Here is a 19,718-nt window from a genome sequence, read left to right on the forward strand (position 1 = left end):
TCAAAGATGACTTTTTAAATATTTAACTGTATTCTTGTTTCTTACTTGCTCTCTTTTTCATTTTTTCTTTTATCTTTTGTTTTCTTTTGAGACAAAGTGTTGCTCTGTCACCCAGGTTGAAGAACAGTGGCATAATCACGGCTTACTGCAGTCTTAACCTCCCAGGCTCAAGCGATCCTCTCACTTCAACTCCCCAAATAGTTAGGACTACAGGCACGCGCCACGATGTCTGGCTAATTTTTGTATTTTTTGTAGAGACAGAGTTTCATCTGTTCCCCAGGTTGGTCTTGAACTCCTGGGCTCAAGTAATCCGCCTGTCTCGGCCTCCCCAAGTACTGGGATTAGAAGCATGAGCCACCACTTCCAGCCTCTAAACTTTTCAAAATGAAAATAACTAAATTATAAATATAGTTTTCTAAAATTCAAACATTTTAAACTACAAAAAAATAATTAAAAATCACCCAAGATCTCATCTTCCACAGTTAACCAGAATTTATTTTTTGGTATCTCACAAATAACTACATACACATTCACACACATAACTTTTCACAAAGTGGATACTATACCACACTCGAGTTGCCTGGAATGCACAACTCAAGGGAGGAGGAACCACTCTAGGTTCTATATGAGCACCATCCCAAGGAGCCCAACTCAGGGGACCCTAGAGTTGTACGATGCAACAACTCTGAACTAAGGCAGGCCTTTTATTCAATATTCCATTGATAGAGCTTTACATATCAACAAATATATATATGCATTTTTATTCTTAGTATTCCAAAAGTACACAATATTTAAATGAATGAGTAGTCTTTTATTTAACCAGGACATTATTGAATGACATTTAATTACCAGTTTTTGCTACTAGAAATGCCTTGATGAACCACCTCCTGCTTTATGATCTAATTTTTTGCTTCCCAGTTCTTCTGGATACTTGAGTTCATCACTCAAGTGTCTCCTAGGTCTCCTGCCATCTGCTCCTTATTCGCAGCCTACTAAATTTCTTAAGTCATAACAACACTAAAAATCCTTTTCTTCACCTTGACTCCCTCTCAGAATGATGCTCCCTTTGTCCCCAAATCTTTTTTTTTTTTTTTTTTTTTTTTTTTTTTTTTGAGACGGAGTCTTGCTCTGTCGCCGAGACTGGAGTGCAGTGGCCGGATCTCGGCTCACTGCAAGCTCCGCCTCCCGGGTTTACGCCATTCTCCTGCCTCAGCCTCCCGAGTAGCTGGGACTACAGGCACCCGCCACCTCGCCCGGCTATTTTTTTGTATTTTTTACTAGAGACGGGGTTTCACCGGGTTAGCCAGGATGGTCTCGATCTCCTGACCTCATGATCCGCCCGTCTCGGCCTCCCAAAGTGCTGGGATTACAGGCTTGAGCCACCGCGCCCGGCCTGTCCCCAAATCTTTACTGTAAATTTCCTGAAATGAGCAACCCACATTTACTGTTTCCATTCCCTCACCTCCCATTCACCCCTCAATCTGATGCTTCTTCAGGAAACTCCAAGCGAAACTTCTCTCTGCCAAATCCAAGGACTTCTCCAACCTTACATGACTGAGTTCTGCCACAATGACTCAGTCAAGGATGTTCCAGCCTGGACCTGGGATGATCATCAGAATCACTTGGAGATTTTTTTTTTTTTAGACGGAATCTCTCTCTGTTGCCCAGGCTGGAGTGCAATGGCACGATCTCGGCTCACTGCAACCTCTGCCTCCCAGGTTCAAGCGAGTCTCCTGCCTCAGCCTCCTGAGTAGCTGGGATCACAAGGTGTGCACCATTACACCTGGCTGATTTTGTATTTTTAGTAGAGACAGGATTTCACCATGTTAGGCTAATCTCAAACTCCTGACCTTACGATCCACCCGCCTCCGCCTCCCAAAGTGTTGGGATTATAGGCGTGAGCCACCGCGCCCAGCCACCTGGAGATATTTTCAAAGATAATAATTCCAGTGCCCTACTCCAAAATTTTCTCCTATCACATCTGGCACTCTGTATCTTCATCTTTTATCTTACATTTTCCCCAGGTAATACTAATATGCAGCCAGGTTTGGGAACCACTGGACCACATCAACTTTGAAACTCTTCTGGCATTCCTTCACATCTCTATTTTACCCTGGTTCCTGTAAGATCTGAAAGCTTTTTCTCAACCTCATTCCCAGAACCTCTTCTTCTATTTCCCCGAATGTTATATTACTTAGCTCTGACTTTTATACTTTTCTCAGTCAATTATCTGCCAGAAGGAATAAATTTATTATCACCTAATAATTGTTCTCGAATGTGTATCTCTTTCTCTTCTGAGCTTTAAATCCTTTATTTCAGAATGCCAGAGAAATGTCTACCCAGAATAATACAGAAAAGTCAGACTCAAACTTTCTACTAAAAGGAACAAATATCCAATAGGTCAAACCAACTTATAAATCTCAGAGTCAAGCCTCAACTCCTACTCTTCCTTCTAACTGGTAGTCAGCAAATTCAGTCAACTTCACCTCTGAAAAGTCCGAAATCCCCCTCTTCTGTGACTCGCACACACTAGCTTGTCTAACCTCATTATCTCTCATCAGTCTCCTAACCGGTTTGTTTCTCTCTAGTCCCGGGAGTTAGGCTATCTAGATTCATATCCCAGCTTCATTAAATCCTAACCATATGACTTCAGAAAATCACGTAATCTTTCTAAACCAGTTTGTTCAACTGGCAATAATAGCACTTTCCTCATTAAGCTATTAGAGAATTCAGAAAGATTATTTATAAAGTCCCTTCCAGAGTGCCTGGGTAAAATAAATGCCCAATAAACATTCACTATTATTATACAAGAGGGGAAAGTAAAAAGTCAGAAGCATAATATTTGCAACTCTTCACAATCTGCTTTCTAATATCATCACCCTCCATAATCCCCAATTCAACCTATGGTTACAAGCCACAACAATAACTATCATTATATTAACATTATATATATCTACTATAAAATATATATTTCCATTTCCTCACCTATATATACGCCATAACAATAATTAAATTATTATATACAATATCTACTATAAAATATATATTTCCATTTCCTCACCTATATGTAAGTATAAACCCTAAATAAGATATAGATATATAGCCGGGCACGGTGGCTCATGCCTGTAATCCCAGCACTTTGGGAGGCCGAGGTGGGTGGATCACGAGGTCAGGAGATCAAGACCATCCTGGCTAACACGGTGAAACCCTATCTCTACTAAAAATACAAAAAATTAGCCGGGCATGGTGGCGGGCGCCTGTAGTCCCACCTACTCCGGAGGCTGAGGCAGGAGAATGGTGTGAACCCGAGAGGCGGAGCTTGCAGTGAGCCAAGATCGCGCCACTGCACTCCAGCCTGGGCAACAAAGTGAGACTCAGTGTCCAAAAAAAAAAAAAAAAAGATATAGATATATGTATGTATATGGTATGTACATACTATATAATACATATTATATATCTATATCTTATAAGGTATACAATATATATTATAGCATATCTTATATAATGTATATGCATGTTATAAAAGGAATATACTATATAAGGCATATTATACATAGTTATACATACTACATGTATATATACATAAATATAAATTATATATTATATAAATATATGTATAATAAACATATATGTATATGAATATATACAGTATATATACTATACATACACATATGTATATATGCATATATGTATACAAATATATGCTGTATATGTATGTATACGTAAGTATATATACATGTATGCGTATTATACATATATACATAATACACATATATACATATAATACACATTACAGACACATATAATACATATTATATACAAATACATATATACCATATATACATTGTATATACATATATAATATACACATATAATATACATATAATACATATATATCATATATGCATTACAATGTTATGTAATAATATAATTATTCATTGCAGCTAATACTTATTGAGCACTGTTCTTAGGACTTTACAAGTATTCACTCATTTAATCCACATAAGAATCCAATGAGATCAGCCAGGGGCTCACGCCTGTAATCCCAGCATCTTGGGAGGCCGAGGTGGGTGGATCACCTGAGGTCAGGAGTTCAACACCAGCCTGGCCAACATGATGAAACCTTGTCTCTACTAAAAAAATTACCCAGGTGTGGTGGCGGGTGCTTGTAATCCCAGCTACTCAGGAGGCTGAGGCAGGAGAATAGGGGAATCACTTGAACCCAGTAGGCAGAGGTTGCAGTTAGCCAAGATTGTGCTACTGTACTCCAGCCTGGGCAACAAGAGCAAAACTCTGTCTCAAAAAAAAAAAAAAAAAAAAAAAAAGAATCCAAAGAAATACATAGTATTATCTCCATTTCACAGATGAGAAAATTAAGGCACAAAGATGTTATCTTGCTGGAGCTGGTAGATCAAAAGTCCTCGCCCTTCTGACCCTATGGTTATGATTTTGTGTCTGTAATATTATTTTCTACAAATCCATCCTTCAAGGCCTAACTCAAACATTGTCTGCTTTCAAAAGGTAGAATTACTTTCTTCCTCATATATACTTCCGTGAGTTTGTTCATAGGCTGATATTACATATTACACTTTTACATGATCAACTATCTTCCCAACAACTGAGTACATCGGTTTTACTCATTTTTATAACTAGGACAGTGCCTGGCAAGGCATGGGCTCTCTACAAATATTTCAAAATTGCATTAAAAGTTGAAGTTAAAAAGAAAATGAGATGTAAAAAACTTTAGTATTTATAAAGAGTCATTAGGATAACAATTTTAAAAACTAAAAACAATGCAAAGTAGTTAGACCAATTTTCCTATCACTTTTATTAAAAATTACATACCCAGTTTTACAGAGCCTCCAAAAAGTGAACCTTTATCAAAAGCATCCTTCCAGGTAAATGTCAAGCAGATCTGGATAGAATGAAAGAAAATAGAAAATTATGTTACCTTCCTGAATCTCATTAAATATTAAGTCTCCTTTGAAGAAAAATCCACTATGAAAAAAAGGACAAAAGCTCAAGCTGTCTAAAATATTATCTCCTATAACCACCCAACTCCCTTTCCTTCTCCTTTTAAATTGAAATTTAAAAAAAGTAAAATACTGGCACTAGGATATTTCAAATGGTCATTCTGCCTCGGTAATCATAAACACTATCTTATTCATCTTTATAAACACCCAATGACTTTAATGGAACAAAGTAAGTAGTAGACGCTTGTCAAATAAGCCAAGTGAAGCAAGGGAAATAAAAGTAAGTACTACAGGTTTCCTAGATGAAATTAAAAACTATTCCATGATGACAAAAATAGGAGAATGGTTATTTTGGGGGATGGGTTAATATTTATCTAGGTGGTGGTTACACAGGCATACTCATTTTGTAAGATTCAAGCTATACCCATGATTTCTTCATTTTTCTGTATGCTACATGAAAATTAAATATTTACTTTATCAAAAAACTCTCTCTCTGCTCCTAAAATATGCATTATCACATACAAAGATTAGAAAGGAGTAAACCTCATTTAAATGATTTATTACAATCTAATATAAAAATGTCTAAATTCTTGATTAGGGAAATTTTCAAACATACAGAAAAACTACAGAGAATAAAGAGAATGAACTCCAGTATATCCATCAGCAGCCTTAGTCTTTTGCCCTTCTTGGTTCATCTACCTCCCAACTTGTCCTGCCTCCAGTCACCTACACTTTTTTCCCAGGAATATTTTAAAGGAAATCTCAACATATAATTATTTCACCTGTAAAAACTTTAGTACAAGAATGTTTAAAGTACTTTTCTTATAACTATTTTAAAATTTTAAAGTATCACTAATTTTAAAATCTTTATCCAATCTCCAAAATAAAACTATAAGAAATTATCAGCATTTTCAACATCTAGCCTTTAAGGAGAAGATAAAGTTGACATTTGTGTAATTAACATTTAATCACAACAGCATTTGCAACTTTTACATGCAAATGTAACTTGTGCAAATAATTTTTAAAGCACATAAACTGAGACTAATAATTCCTGAATTCTGCAGTTTCCTTCCTAATTCTGAAAAAGTCAAAGGGAAGGACACAGTAGATTAATCAGTCAATAAATCCTACTGACATAAAATGAAGTCCAAAAAAAAAAAAACAAACCATTGTTCTACATGAGCCCCAGAAGTGACTGAAGAATGACATGAATGGAATTCCAGGAGATTCTTTCTTCGGAAGCACATATATTCATATCAGACAGACCTAAAAGCTACTATTTTTATAACACTATCTCATAAAACTCTAAAGACAGCGAAGATATTGGCAGAAGGAAATGGGTGCCATTACCATATAATTTTAAGACACAATTAATGACTTACCTGATTTTCAGAAAATGGGAATTTGGGTTCAATAGAACAAATCTGATCATAATACCTAAAAAACAGAGTAGAATTAATAATTACCAGAGCCAAATATTACACACATTCATGTAATTACAACTGGTTTAAGATGATACAAAAATTATTCATGCTTACTTCGAGCAGCTATTTTATATTAAACAAAGTATTTTAATACATAAACCAGAAGCTAAAAAAATGTATGCAGTGAAAAACTATGAACAAAAACTCATACCCACCACCACAGAAAAATATTTATCAACTGTCATTGGCTAAAAGCAAACTAACATCTGCTCCGAAAACCAAAATATTTCTTAAAAATACTATTTCTTACTAAAACAACTATGTTTATATCCATTAGACAAATTAGTATCTCTGGTAAACTGCCAATTAAAAGCAGGCTTACCAACTTTCAAATGTTTTGGGTAAGCCCACCACTATCTGTCTCTAGCACTGCCACACAGCACATCAAAGCTACCACAGTCTTTCAGCTAGAAATCCAAAAGTTTCCTGGACAATCTCTCCATTTCCTTTCTCATTCTTTCCAACCTGTTTTCTGCATAGCAGCCAGAATGATCACAAAATATAAAGCAGTCTTCCCCCTATCAGGGCGAGCTTTCAGTCAGCAAGTCTGGCAAGGAAAGGAGTAGAAAAGGGTCAGGCCGAGCTTTCTAACTGGCCTCTAATCTTTCCTCCTTTCCTTTTTCCTTAAACGTCCCCCACCCCTTCATCAGGGGTATTTTTGTAATGATTATTTCTGGGGGCAAATTTTCAGCAGGAGTGGGCAACATATCTGAGACCAAGCTTTTGGCTGGCATGGCTAGGAGTTTGGTTATAAACAGGAAAAACTATGAAGTTAAGTAAATACATTGAAAATAATGGAAGCCAAGTTTCTCAAGGTCAGAGATACAAATACCTGAAAGGGCCAGGCAAGCGGATCATGCCTGTAATCGTAGTACTTTGGGAGGTTAAGGCGGGTGGATCACTTGAGCCTACAGTTCGAGACCAGCCTGGCCAACATGGCAAAGCCCTGTCTCTACTAAAAATACAAACATTAGCCAGGCGTGGTGGCACACACCTGTGGTCCCAGCTACGCATAAGGCTGAAGTGGGAGGATCACTTGAGCCCTGGAGGTAATGGCTGCAGTGGGCCAAGATGGCGCCACTGTACACCAACCTGGGCAAGATCCTGTCTCAAAAAAAAAAAAAAAAATCCACAAATATGAGAAGGCAGAAGGTTAGAGTAACTCCACAGTTTTAAACTGGAACTAGAGATATCAATGTAAACTTTGTTTGTTTACTGACAGGGTATCGTTCTGTTGCCCAGGCTACAGTACAGTAGCGCAATCACAGCGCATGGTAACCTTGAACTCCCAGGCTCAAGCAATCTGCCCACTTCAGCCCCTGAGTTGCCAGGACTACAGGTGCATGTCACCACACCCACCTAGTTTTTTAACTCTTTTTTTTTTTAAGGTAGCAGAGAGAAATAAAAACAAGTATAAAAGTGTAAGTATGTATTTCCTAAATGTATATGCTAAGAGGGCCTATAAGCAGTAACACTTTATAGTAGCAATAAGCACACCTACTGCCCAGATAATCTTTTGCATTAAAAGGAGCCAAGTGCTCCTTAGAGAAACTGCTGAATCCAGGGCTGAGACTGAAAAAATTCAATATTCAAGCCTAAAACATCTTGCTATGCCAGAAAGTTAAGGAAGTACTCAAAAAATGATGAGGACATGTCAAAAGGGCACAGGAGGTAGCTTTAAGGGGCTCCCAATGGCCAAGCATAGAACCAATCTAACTAATATAAGTAACAGTAAAATATAATCCATTGAGGAAAATAAGAACACTACTCTGAAGTAAATAAACAGGTGAATAGGGAAAACTCTACCCTACAGTACCATAATCTAGAGGAAATTAGAAAAATTACCATTTGGTACCTTTCAGAGTATAGTATCTAATTCTGGCACGGTTCATCAATAAAGGCTAAAATAATGAAAAGTGTGTAATGAAACAGGATATTACATAGTCTCAAAGTATCTCCCCACAAAATATTTACTAATTAGTACAACATACTTATTAACTGTAAGGTCAAGAAACCTGGCAAACACCATCTTAACCAAGTGATAAAAATAAACATTACCACTACAGAACAAATTCACATCATATTTTTCCTGATAAGCACTAGAAAGAACACAGCATTACTTCGCTGGCACTCCTATGCAAAAATGCAGAAATCACAAGAAAATGAGACAAGCCCTTACTGAGGAAAATTCTAAAACCTAGCCTGTCCTCTTCAAAAACGTCAAGGTCATCAAAGACAAGAGAAAACTGAAGAACTGGTCCAGACTGAAGGAGATTAAAGAGACATAATAATTAAATGCACTGCATGATTCTAGATTAGATCCTGAACCTGTAAATAATATTGGGAAAATCAGCAATATTTGAATGAATTCTATGGATTATATGGTAATAATGAATCAATGCCAACTTCCTCACTTTGAAAGTTGTACTATGTAGGAGAATATCTTTGTACTCAGAAAATAAACTCTAAAGTATTAAGTACTGAAACCCTTTGGTGGATTCCCATTATACTTAAAATTACATCCAAAAATGTTGAAGATCTTACAGGATCTGGCTATCATCCAACTCTCCAGCCTCATCTCAGGATATTCACTATACATTCTAGTCACTAAATTATATGCTCTCCTTGCTCAGGGCCTTCACTCTTTTTATCACCATTTCTCACTTCTGTCTAGGCTGACACTGTTATCAAAGAAAGTTCCTCATTCATTCATTCAACAAATATATACCAAGAGCTTACTATGCACCAAACACAGTTTTAGGACATTAAGAATTCAGCAGTAAACATCTAAATATCTGTGCTCTTGTGAAGCTTTTAGAGGGGAAGACAAACAAGCAAAAATATTATATAGAAGACAGTGGTAAGTGCCATTGAGAATAAAGAGATAAGAGGAATAAAGTGAATATATGGGGAGAGGTAAGAAGGTTGTCATTTTAAATAACATGGTCATTTGACTACATGAAAAAAAAGCTTTAACTTTAAAACAGCATGACTATAAAAGGCGTGAAAAAGGTGGTAAGGTGAGCCAAGCAGATATCTGAGGATTTCCAATCTAGGGAAAATCAAGTGCCAATACCCTGGGATAAGAGCGTACTTGAGAAAGTATCTAGCATGGCAAGGAGACCAATATGGTCATAGAGTAAGCAAGGGAGAAAATAGTGAAGTCAAAGTAGTAATGATGCCTTGAGTGCAACTGTAAGACTTCTGAGTTTTACTATATAATGTGAGAGGGTGAACCACCAAAAGGTTTGGACAAAACAGTGACATGACTTATTTTCACAGAGTCACCATGACTATTGTGTAGAAAACTGACTGCAGGTGTGCAAGGGCAGAAGTAGAGATCAGTTAGGAAGCTACTGTAGTAATCCAGTCAAGAGACAACGCTAGCACGGATCAATGTAGTCCATGGTGGCAGCAGAAGTGATAAAGTCAATCTAGGCCAGGCGCTGTGGCTCATGCCTATAATCCCAACACTTTGGGAGGCTGAGGTAGGAGAATCACCTGAGCCTAGGAGTTTGAGACCACCCTGGGCAACATAGTGAGACCTCATCTCTATACATATACACACAAAAAATTAGCCAGGTGAGGTGGTGGGCCTACAGTCCCCAGGGAACTATGCAGGGGGATAAGGTGGGAGGATCACTTGAGCCCAGGAGGTCAAGGCTGGAGTGAGCTGTGATTCCACCACTGTACTCCAGGATGGGCCATGGAGTGAAATCTTGTCTTAAAAAAAAAAGTCAATATAACCCCTTTTTAAAATTAGTTCCCCCTCCATTTATAATCTCTCAGGTCCCTGAACATTTCCTTCATATGATTTAACACAATTTGTGATATATTAATTGTGGGATTATGTTTACTGCCTTTTCTCTCAAAGGATTCTAAATTCCATGAAAGCAAAGACTGGATCTATTTGCTGTTTTGTTGCTAGCCCCAAGCAAATGAATCAGTAAAATGCAAAGTTTTCTTCTATCTCTGAAAAGTAAAACCTAAAATTCTGGTTTGTGAATGAACAGGAGCTATCAAAGAACAAGCCCATAAGGAGGGAACAGCAAGCGCTAAATGCCTGAGGCAACCATGCCTAAAGGTGTGCTTGGCACAGCAAGGAGGCCAATATGACCATAGAGCCAGGACTGGCAAACTTTTTTCTAAACAGTGATATTCTAGACTCTGCTGAGAAAAGGGCTAAATCAAGCATGTAATAATTATGTAAGTACTTATATAACAAGAGAAAAACCCCTGCCCTCTACCTTTTTTGCCTAGGTCGGGCCATCCCAAAATTGTGGCACACAGCCGCCCAGGTGCCATCCTGGAGACATTCTCCAAAGAAAAAGTACCTGTCTGATGGAGAGGAGCCATGGGGAGATGGGAGGAGTGACCGACATGGTCAGTTTTACTCTGCCCCAATGAGACCAAAACTCTCAAGGAGGGCCTACCATGGGCACCTGCCCCAGCTGGTTGGAGGTGAGATAATTTGCTGAGTCACCAATTTCCAGACTGAGATTCTACCATTTAGTGCCAAGCCATTGCCAAGCAGAATACCCAATGTGTAGGCAGCACCAGAGTAAGTCTGGGCAGCAATAAAGCATGGCCACTGGCCAGGGGGACAGGAGCTAGAAGCAAAGGGGAGAATGGAACAGAGGCAAACAGCTAAGCTAGTTCTCCAACAGTCACCATGCTAACCCCCTGGAGCAGTGCCCATACGCCATACAAAAACAGGCAGCTGAGCAGGCCTTATTTTGCTGACCCTTGCTATAAAGTGAACAAGGAAGGCAGTAGTAGGAAATGAGGTTACTTGCTCTGCAAATGGGTGGGGAAAGAAAGAATGGCTAAACAGAATGCACTAAAATTTTTATACCCATTCTCTTCACCCCAAAGTTTTTGAAGCCAACTAACAAAACCTGAGCTGTATGGGGGGAACAGTGCATTTATATCCTATATCTGAATGATTCGAAGCTATGTGATGAAATCCTCAAAGTAAAATGGCTATCTTAGGACAGATTTAGAAGTTGAAATAAAAGTACAACAGGAGGGCAGTCACTGGAAATAAACAATGTCTGATCGGTATGGAGAAAACTCCAACAAAATGAGAGAGATCAATGAACCTTTACAAAAGAAAGTAGCCATTGCTAACTGCAGTTACCACAAGCAAAATGCTGTTCCAGGAGACCCAACTACCATAAGCTACTCCTTCAATATAATTCCACAAGGTATTACACTCACAGTTCAGCCTAGATCTCAAGTACCAAAGTTCTCTAGGTAAGCAACCCACAGAAACAAAAGAATCTACCACACCCTTCTCTTTAACATTTAAGTACACTTTACTACAGCAGCAGATTCTAGCCTAGAATGTATTTCTAACAAAGTAGACCTAGGCTGCAAGTTTTGTACAAGTAGGCACAGGGAAAGCCAGTATGCTAAGCCGTGGAGTTGGTAAAAACTAGCACACTGTGGAAAATAATACTGCAAAAAAATTGGTGTCTTTATAGATTCTATTTTAGAAATAAGCAAATTTTTTCACCAAAACTATAAAATCTCAAATATATTTAAAATGTATGATGTCACAGTCTTTCAAGTCAGATAGCCCTGAGTTTGAATCCCAACTCTTAGCTAAGTGATCATGAAAAAATTATTCAATCTCTCTGAACCTTTCCTAAAGAGTAATAATACCTCCTTTAAGGGTGAGGAATAAATGGTACTGTATACTGTATATCAAATCCTTAAAATAGAGCCTGGACACACAGTAGCACATGTATGACAAATGGTATAGATAATTATTTTGCAACTATGTAGAAGTGCTTATATATGTTCTCCAGTATTTTATAAAACTTAACCACTTTGGCACAAATATATAATAACTCAACTTAAAAATCTCATGGGGAAAAAGAAACTAGGAAATAAATACATTTCTCTGAAAATACTACAAATAGGTACAGGACAAATTCCCATTAGAAATTCTAGTTTAAAAAAAAAAAAAAATTGGCCAGGTATGGTGGCTCACACCTGTAATCCCAGCACTTGGGAGGCCAAGACAGGAGGATCACTTGAGTTCAGGAGTTCAAGATCAGCCTGGGCAACATAGCAAGACCTCTTCTCTACTAAAAATTTAATAATTAGCCAAGTGTGGTGGTATGTACCTACTTGGGAGGCTGAAGTAGGATTGCTTGAGCCCAGGAGATCGAGGTTGCAGGAGGCTATTGTGGCGCCACTGTACTCCAGCCTGGGCAACTGAGCAACTGAGCAAGGCCCTGTCTTAAAAAACAAAAATGCTAAAATTTTTAAATAAAGATTAAATTATACATTTAATTTTGAAAAAGCAAAAAAAAAAATTTTTTTTTTTTTTTTTGAGACAGCGTCTTACTCTGTCGCCCAGGCTAGAGTTCAGAGGTGCAATCTCAGCTCACTGCAACCTCCACCTCCCGGGTTCAAGCAATTCTCTGCCTCAGACTCCCAAGCAGCTGGGATTACAGGCACTCGCACCATGCCCAGCTAATTTTTTGTATTTTTAGTAGAGACAGGGTTTCACCATTTTGGCCAGGCTGGTCTTGAACTCCTGACCTCGTGATCCACCCGCTTCAGCCTCCCAAAGTGCTGGGATTACAGGCATGAGCCACCGCACCCAGCCGGAAAAAAAAATTTTAATTTAAGGGGAAGGTATGGGATCAAGAACAACCAATTCACGTGGCCAAAATAATACAGCAATGCTAACTGACACAACCTTATTCAGCTCCAATCTGTATTTAGGGATGTGCAACTCCAGACCACCAACTAGAGGAAGAAACAAGGGAATCAGAAGAGCTGGGCCAGAGATATTGGCTGCAGTTCATATATTCTTTGTGAACTTTATTTTCACACTTCTTTCCTCACCCAATTTAACACATGAAAAATCATTAATCAAGCACTACTGCAGCAGAGAGTATGGCAAAAAGTAACTAGCTGGGGAATCAAGAGGTCAGGATCTTAGTCCAGTTCTGCCATAAAGAGAGCTGTGTGGGCTTAAACATTCTGTGTAAAGCACCTCAGAAGATTCTTCTTACAGATACACAGAATGATAATAGTCCTGATAAGCTATTTACTAAACACCAGAAAAGTCAAAACACATAAAAACAATCAGATTTTAAATCTTTCCTTATGTATTCATCTATGTGGAATAAAATTACTGAGCCAAAAAGGTCTGCCAATTACAGATATTCCTTGAGACCAGGGACCAAGTATATCTTTATATCCTCCACATTGTCTCCTATAGTATGGTTCACACAGACTCTCCATTAGTATCTGGTTAATAAATTGTAGCAATGTCATTGTGCTAATATTATCTCAATATTGAGACAGCCAGGTGGGAGGGTGTCCCTGGAGAAACTCCAACCAGCCTGTTCACTAAGGTGGAGCCCCGAGAAGTTCTACAGGGAGGAGCCTGGCCCCGCCTCTTCCTGTGTGGAACCTGAGATTCAAACTGCAGGCGGAATGTGCTCTAGCTGGGACTCTAGCCTTGCGAGAGTTCCTGTTTCCCCCCTTCTTCCTTTTCACCCAATAAAACCCTGCTTTACTCACCCTTCAAACCGTCTGCAAGCCTAAATTTTCATGGCCGTGGGACAAGGAAACGTTCTGCGAACAGTATGTTCACCACCAAATCAACAATCAGAATCCAAACAACAGTTGTGAAGTAAAACAGAACATTTTCTTTCCTGATCTATAAAACACGACTGTGTAGAAAATATTTCAGAAATTAAAAGAGTATTCCATCAACTTCATTTTGCAAATGAAAAAGATAATAGGACGCAACCAATACAGACTGAGAAAAAAATACACAGTCCTAAAATATATTAGAAAAACCAGAAAGATGGAAAACTAACCAATCAATACAAAAAGACAGAAAAAGGGAACAAAGAACATTTTTTTTAAAAAATGAATGATAAGAGCAGAAAACCAACCAAAAAGCCTTGGTTTTAAACAAAGAAAAGGTGGCTGCGAACCTTTGGCAAATCTGAGGGAGGAAAATCGCACATAACACATGCACATTAGGAATATGAAAAAAAATCTTAACTACAGATTATGAGATGACAACATTTTGGGGGAACTTCCAAGTGACAAAAGATAGCATAAACACAGTTGAAAGACAAGAAAAATATTGGAAGATTTTTGCAACATACATAATGAAAAAAGTATAAATATCCAGAAAATGTTACAACTCCTACAAATTAGTCAGGAAAAAACAACTCAATAGAAAATGGGCAAAAGAAAAGAACAAGCAATCACAGAAAAAGAAACAAAGTGGCCAGTAAACATAAACTGTTCAACCTCAGTAAAATAAGAGGAATGCAAACTAAAGATAATACCTCTCACCCATCAGTTTAGCAAAAAGCAATAAATTAAATTATTAATCAGTATTAGCAAGGATACGGAGGAATAAAATACTCCCATATACCTGCTGATGAGAATGTAAATTGTTACAAGCACTGTGGAGAGCTGAAAATGTAAACACCTTCCTCTTACAGTTAAACAAATAAATCAGAATAAACACCCTTCTTTGCTTCCCACCAAAACCCACTAAAACAAGAATTTAAAAATGTAAAAGATGTACATGAACATGGACAAAAAGAATGGGAAAGGGCACACAGGATATAAGAGGTTTCAACAAAATTTATTGAAACGTGAAAAGTGAATAAAAAAGAGAAAGCCAAAATCTTAACTGGCTAAGAGGGAAGGGAGCCAAAGTAGAAGCCAAATCATGCCAGAGAAGCCAGGAAAGGATCTGAATTAAGAAACATGAGGTACCTCTGAATATAGTTCAATGTGAGGGTGGAACGAGAAGGTGTGGTCGAAAATCCTTCAAAGAAAACCTCAAGCTCCCAGATCCTCTCTGCTCTGAGGGTAGGTTCACTCTTAGAAAAATGTCAGAGATTGGCCCGGCACAGTGGCTCAGGCCTATAACCCCAGCACTTTGGGAGGCCGAGGCGGGTGGATTACCTGAGGTCAGGAGTTCGAGACCAGCCTGAGCAACATGGAGAAACCCGTCTCTACTAAAAGTACAAAATTAGCCGGGCAGAGTGGCGCATGCCTATAAATCCCAGCTACTCGGGAGGCTGAGACAGGAGAATTGCTTGAATCTGGGAGGCGGAGGTTGCAGTGAGCCAAGATAGTGCCATTGCACTCCAACCTGGGCAACAAGAGCGAAACTCTGCCTCAAAAAAAAAAAAAAAAAAAAAAAAAAAAGTCAGAGATATCAAATACAACTAAGGTGGAGATCAAGCACTGTTAAGTGGGGTAGGGAGTGCTAACTGACTACATCATTATCAGTCTATCCTATTCCTTATTAACAAAACCATGTATCTTTAGCTGAGTATACAGCTGTTCATAACGAAAATTCCTTTTCCCAGCATCCTATGAGAAGTGGACACACATGATGGCTGGTAACATACAGGCAGGGTGTTGTGGAACAGTTGCCAGGAAACACCCTAAAGGGCAAGCCCTGTACCTGGAACTTGGATGATTGCAACCTGGACCTGAGAACAATATTCTAGGTTTTAAACAGCAGAAAGCTGAAAGGACTCTGAGCCCCAATTAACTTTGCAGAACCACTATACCAGCCCTGGGCTACCAGAACTACCTACCTGCCAACTTTTTACAAAAGAATAAAATATTAACTCAGATAATTTGGGATCTGCCACATAGAAATGAATCTAACCCTAATGCAGGTGTCATACTAAAAATAGATGTACCTGACAGACTGCATACATGACTGTTAAGATCCCCAACCTCCGTTCCCCAGGATAAAATTTAGAAAGCTGATAAGCAGACTTTTTCATAGAAGGAGACTAGAAGCTTTCTCTCTAAAGAAATTGATCACCACAAAAGAAATTACACAATGCTGGTAACTGGTATATCTGGAGCTTCAAATAAAATACAAAATAAAAAATAAAAAACCAGCAGGGTTCCCATTTGATCACCCTAGGTCACCATTTACGAAGGTCTAATCAATTTTTAGTAACAGCCACTTTATAAAGGAAGAAGTATCATACAAAAGGGTTTTGTTGTTGTTGTTTTGTTTTGTTTTGTTTTGAGACAGGGTCTCAGTATGTTGTTCAGGCTGGCCTCAAACTCCTGGGCTCTAGTGATACTTCTGCCTCAGCTGGAATTATGAGTGCATGCTACCATACCCAGAACAAATGAGTACTTAAAGTACTCATTCTCATTATTATAATATGCATAAATGTACATTGTAGGAAATTTTAATAGAACACCTACAAGTTAGTAATAGGAAAACAAGTCTATCACTGAAGCTATATATGGAGCTGCATATCAGGACTTACCAAGCTAGCTTCAATTCTTTAGGAATTAGTTTAAACTCTCTTTTTAAAAGTTCATTAGTTTCATTAAGTTAAAAAATTAATGTTAAGTTTACACAATTATCCAAACATCATTATTAAAAGTAAAATATTCTGCCGGATTTGAATGAACATCACACAATTGATTCACATCTAATTTTACAGCATATATTCCTAAGCAACCTCTGTACCTATCTCCATTATAAACCTTAGTAATATCTCCAAGCTTACCCTAACCCCTCTAGAAGACCAAAAAGTGAAAATACTTAATATTTGTTGAATTAATGTGGCAGGAGGGGATTATATAGAGGTGGCTAAAGAAACATGGTTAGTTTCAAAGAGACTATATCTACAACAGGTTCACTACCTAGGAACAGTTCACACATTTAAGTCTGGTAAAAAGAATAAAAGAATGAACAAATGAATTAAGTTTTAAAGTTTACAGGAGAACCTTATCCAAACCATTATCCACCAACCTCCCACGTCTGTTAGTCTAAAACCCATGCACCAATTGCTTCTGAAGACCCCCAATCTGAGGGCTGGAACCAAATTTGATATATTCAACAAGATTTTTATCACAGGGTTCATTATACCACAACTATGTTTTCTTATTATTACTAATGGAAAATCCTCACTGAATGCTATTCATGCCTACATAAAAATTACCTTGAAATTGTTTAATTATGTTAATTCTAAAGAATGGCTAAGTATTCCTAAGTTAACTTAAAAAAAAATTGCTTATGCTATTAGACTAATTACCCTTGCAGCCCAACAGTTCTAGCTCTAAAAATTTGAAACCAAGGGGTCTTAATTCCTCTGAGCAATCTATTCAATATCCCTTCCTTTGGAGAACCAACCCTTCCCCAGTCCGGACTCATCTTGCTTTGACACATGGGGTAAGAGGAAATTAAATCGGTTGAAAGACTCAGATAAGGGCAATTAACTTAGCCCATTTCCCACCATCATAAATGGGTGCAAACAAACCCAGAAGCCTCCCATGGACTTCCACCAGAGCTAAGGAGAAAAGCACTCTCTTCTGTAAGATACTGAGTGTTGTGGACGATTGTAATTACACTACAGCCATCTCTCTCAATACAGGAACAAAGCTTTCGAGGGAAGCATCATGGAGGCAAGACGATCTCCAGTGATACCTAAAGCTAAGGAAAGAATATCCCTAGACTTTTCAGTTAGCAGAATAAGTCTTTTCTTTCTTTCTTTTTTTTTTTTTTTTTTTTTTTTTGAGACGGAGTCTCGCTCTGTCACCCAGGCTACAGTGCAGTGACGATTTCAGCTCACTGCAGGTTCCGCCTCCCGGGTTCACGCCATTCTCCTGCTTCAGCCTCCCAAGTAGCTGGGACTACAGGCGCCCACCATCACGCCAGGCTAATTTTTTGTATTTTTAGTAGAGACGGGGTTTCACCGGGTTAGCCAGGGTAGTCTCGATCTCCTGACCTCGTGATCCACCCGCCTTGGCCTCCCAAAGTACTGGGATTACAGGCGTGAGCCACCGTGCCCGACAGAATAAGTCTTTTCTCAGCTCAAGCTAGTTTAGCCTGGGTTTCTACTACTTGGATTGGAATATAGTTGTGATTCTCTTGTGAAACAAATAGAATATACTATACGGAGATGAACAAGGTAGGCAAAAGAAATTTTTAACTAAAAAATCCTATAAAAATGTTCTTATAACTATTAAGTATAATGAAACGAACCCTCATTAAATCAGAATGAGCTAAATAAGCATTTGCTAAAATAACAAATTTACTCTATTATGTATATACCTGTTTGTGAACAAACTGCTTTTAAACAACCTACCTTGAACGGTTCTATTATGTAACCAGAGTTTTATTTCAAATACTTGTAGCTCCTAACTTTCAGAATTCTCCATCTGTCATTTGATTATTTTGAACTGAGGAAGATGGTCCATTTCATGTGGACAATGTGATGAGTTGCTCAGACATTTGGTCCAGTGTCCCAATTCCCTCACTTCGCCCACTTCCTTCAAGCAACTACTATTATGAAATCTAAATTTGGCCCAAGAAAGACAGTGATGGAAAAATGGGGGGAAAGGGGAAGCTTCAGAGACCCAAAAAAGTGAAAACTACTTCTAAGTAAATGTGGCAAGAGAAATCAGTACATGGCAGACTGCTGCTCCCAGGCACCTGATCGACGGAGCCCTCGCCGACCAAGGGCTGGGGCAGGCGGGCAGGCAAGACAAGCGGGCAGTCACAGCCGGCCTGCAGGGCGGGTCCTTTTCACCAGCAAAGAATGCAGACCACACCTACGCGCCCGGTCAGGCCGGGGCGGGGCGGCTCGGCCCAGGTTACAGGATTGAGGGAAGCGGGGAGACAGGAAGAGGGGCGGCGAGGGACTGCTGGCAAACAAACTACCCACTCCCAGCCCCGCGCCCACCTCAGGAGCGTCTCGAGCGCGCCCTCGTGCTTGTCCAGCGGGCGACCGACTGCGGCGCGGCGCAGCTTGCTGAGCTCCTCCGCCGCGCGACAGTACTGGGCCTGCTCTTCCCCGCCGCTTGGGTAAGTCTGCTGGATGAACTTCACCAGCGGCTTGGCCAGGTCCACCTCTGAGGTCTTTTTCAGCTGCACCGAGATGAACGTCGCCATGATCAGCGCCTCCGCCGCCGTTCGGGCCAAACAGACAGCGGACAGCCTACGACGGCCGAGAAGAGAGAGGTACTGGTCTGGCGGACTGGCGGACTGACGGGCTGACGGACGTGCGCTCCGCCTGCGTTCCGGGTCCGGCCACTTCCGGGAGCTCCAGCGCAAGCGCACTGGATGCGGGGGTCCTTAAGCCGTTCGCGGTCACGTGAAGGTGTCGCGGCGGCGACGCCCTCCTGGACCCAGTTCAGGCTGTGCTATGCTGTAAAATACTACTTTCTCCGCATCTGGAATTCTTCCCTTCCTCCTTCTTGCCGCAGCGGTGTA

General features: G+C 39.4%; 1 protein-coding gene across 3 annotated transcripts in view; it reads right to left on the minus strand.

Annotated features, from left to right (window-relative positions):
* PDCD6IP (programmed cell death 6 interacting protein) overlaps positions 1 to 19,580 on the minus strand; it is a 72,906-nt gene extending 53,326 nt beyond the window's left edge. For 2 of the 3 annotated variants that reach the window (XM_050777163.1, XM_050777157.1), the window contains exons 1-3: positions 19,189 to 19,580; positions 6,356 to 6,410; positions 4,846 to 4,915 (exon numbers count right to left, since the gene is read on the minus strand). In XM_050777163.1, the coding sequence (XP_050633120.1) occupies positions 4,846 to 4,915; positions 6,356 to 6,410; positions 19,189 to 19,397 (334 nt within the window). In that variant the 5' untranslated portion in view covers positions 19,398 to 19,580. Of the gene's footprint in view, positions 1 to 1,462; positions 1,614 to 4,845; positions 4,916 to 6,355; positions 6,411 to 19,188 lie in introns of those variants that run through there. The other variant, XM_050777172.1, reaches the window with a different exon arrangement.
* Between the last annotated feature and the right edge of the window lie 138 nt (positions 19,581 to 19,718).

Source organism: Macaca thibetana, chromosome 2 (assembly GCF_024542745.1).
Source record: "Macaca thibetana thibetana isolate TM-01 chromosome 2, ASM2454274v1, whole genome shotgun sequence".
Taxonomy (NCBI): domain Eukaryota; kingdom Metazoa; phylum Chordata; class Mammalia; order Primates; family Cercopithecidae; genus Macaca; species Macaca thibetana.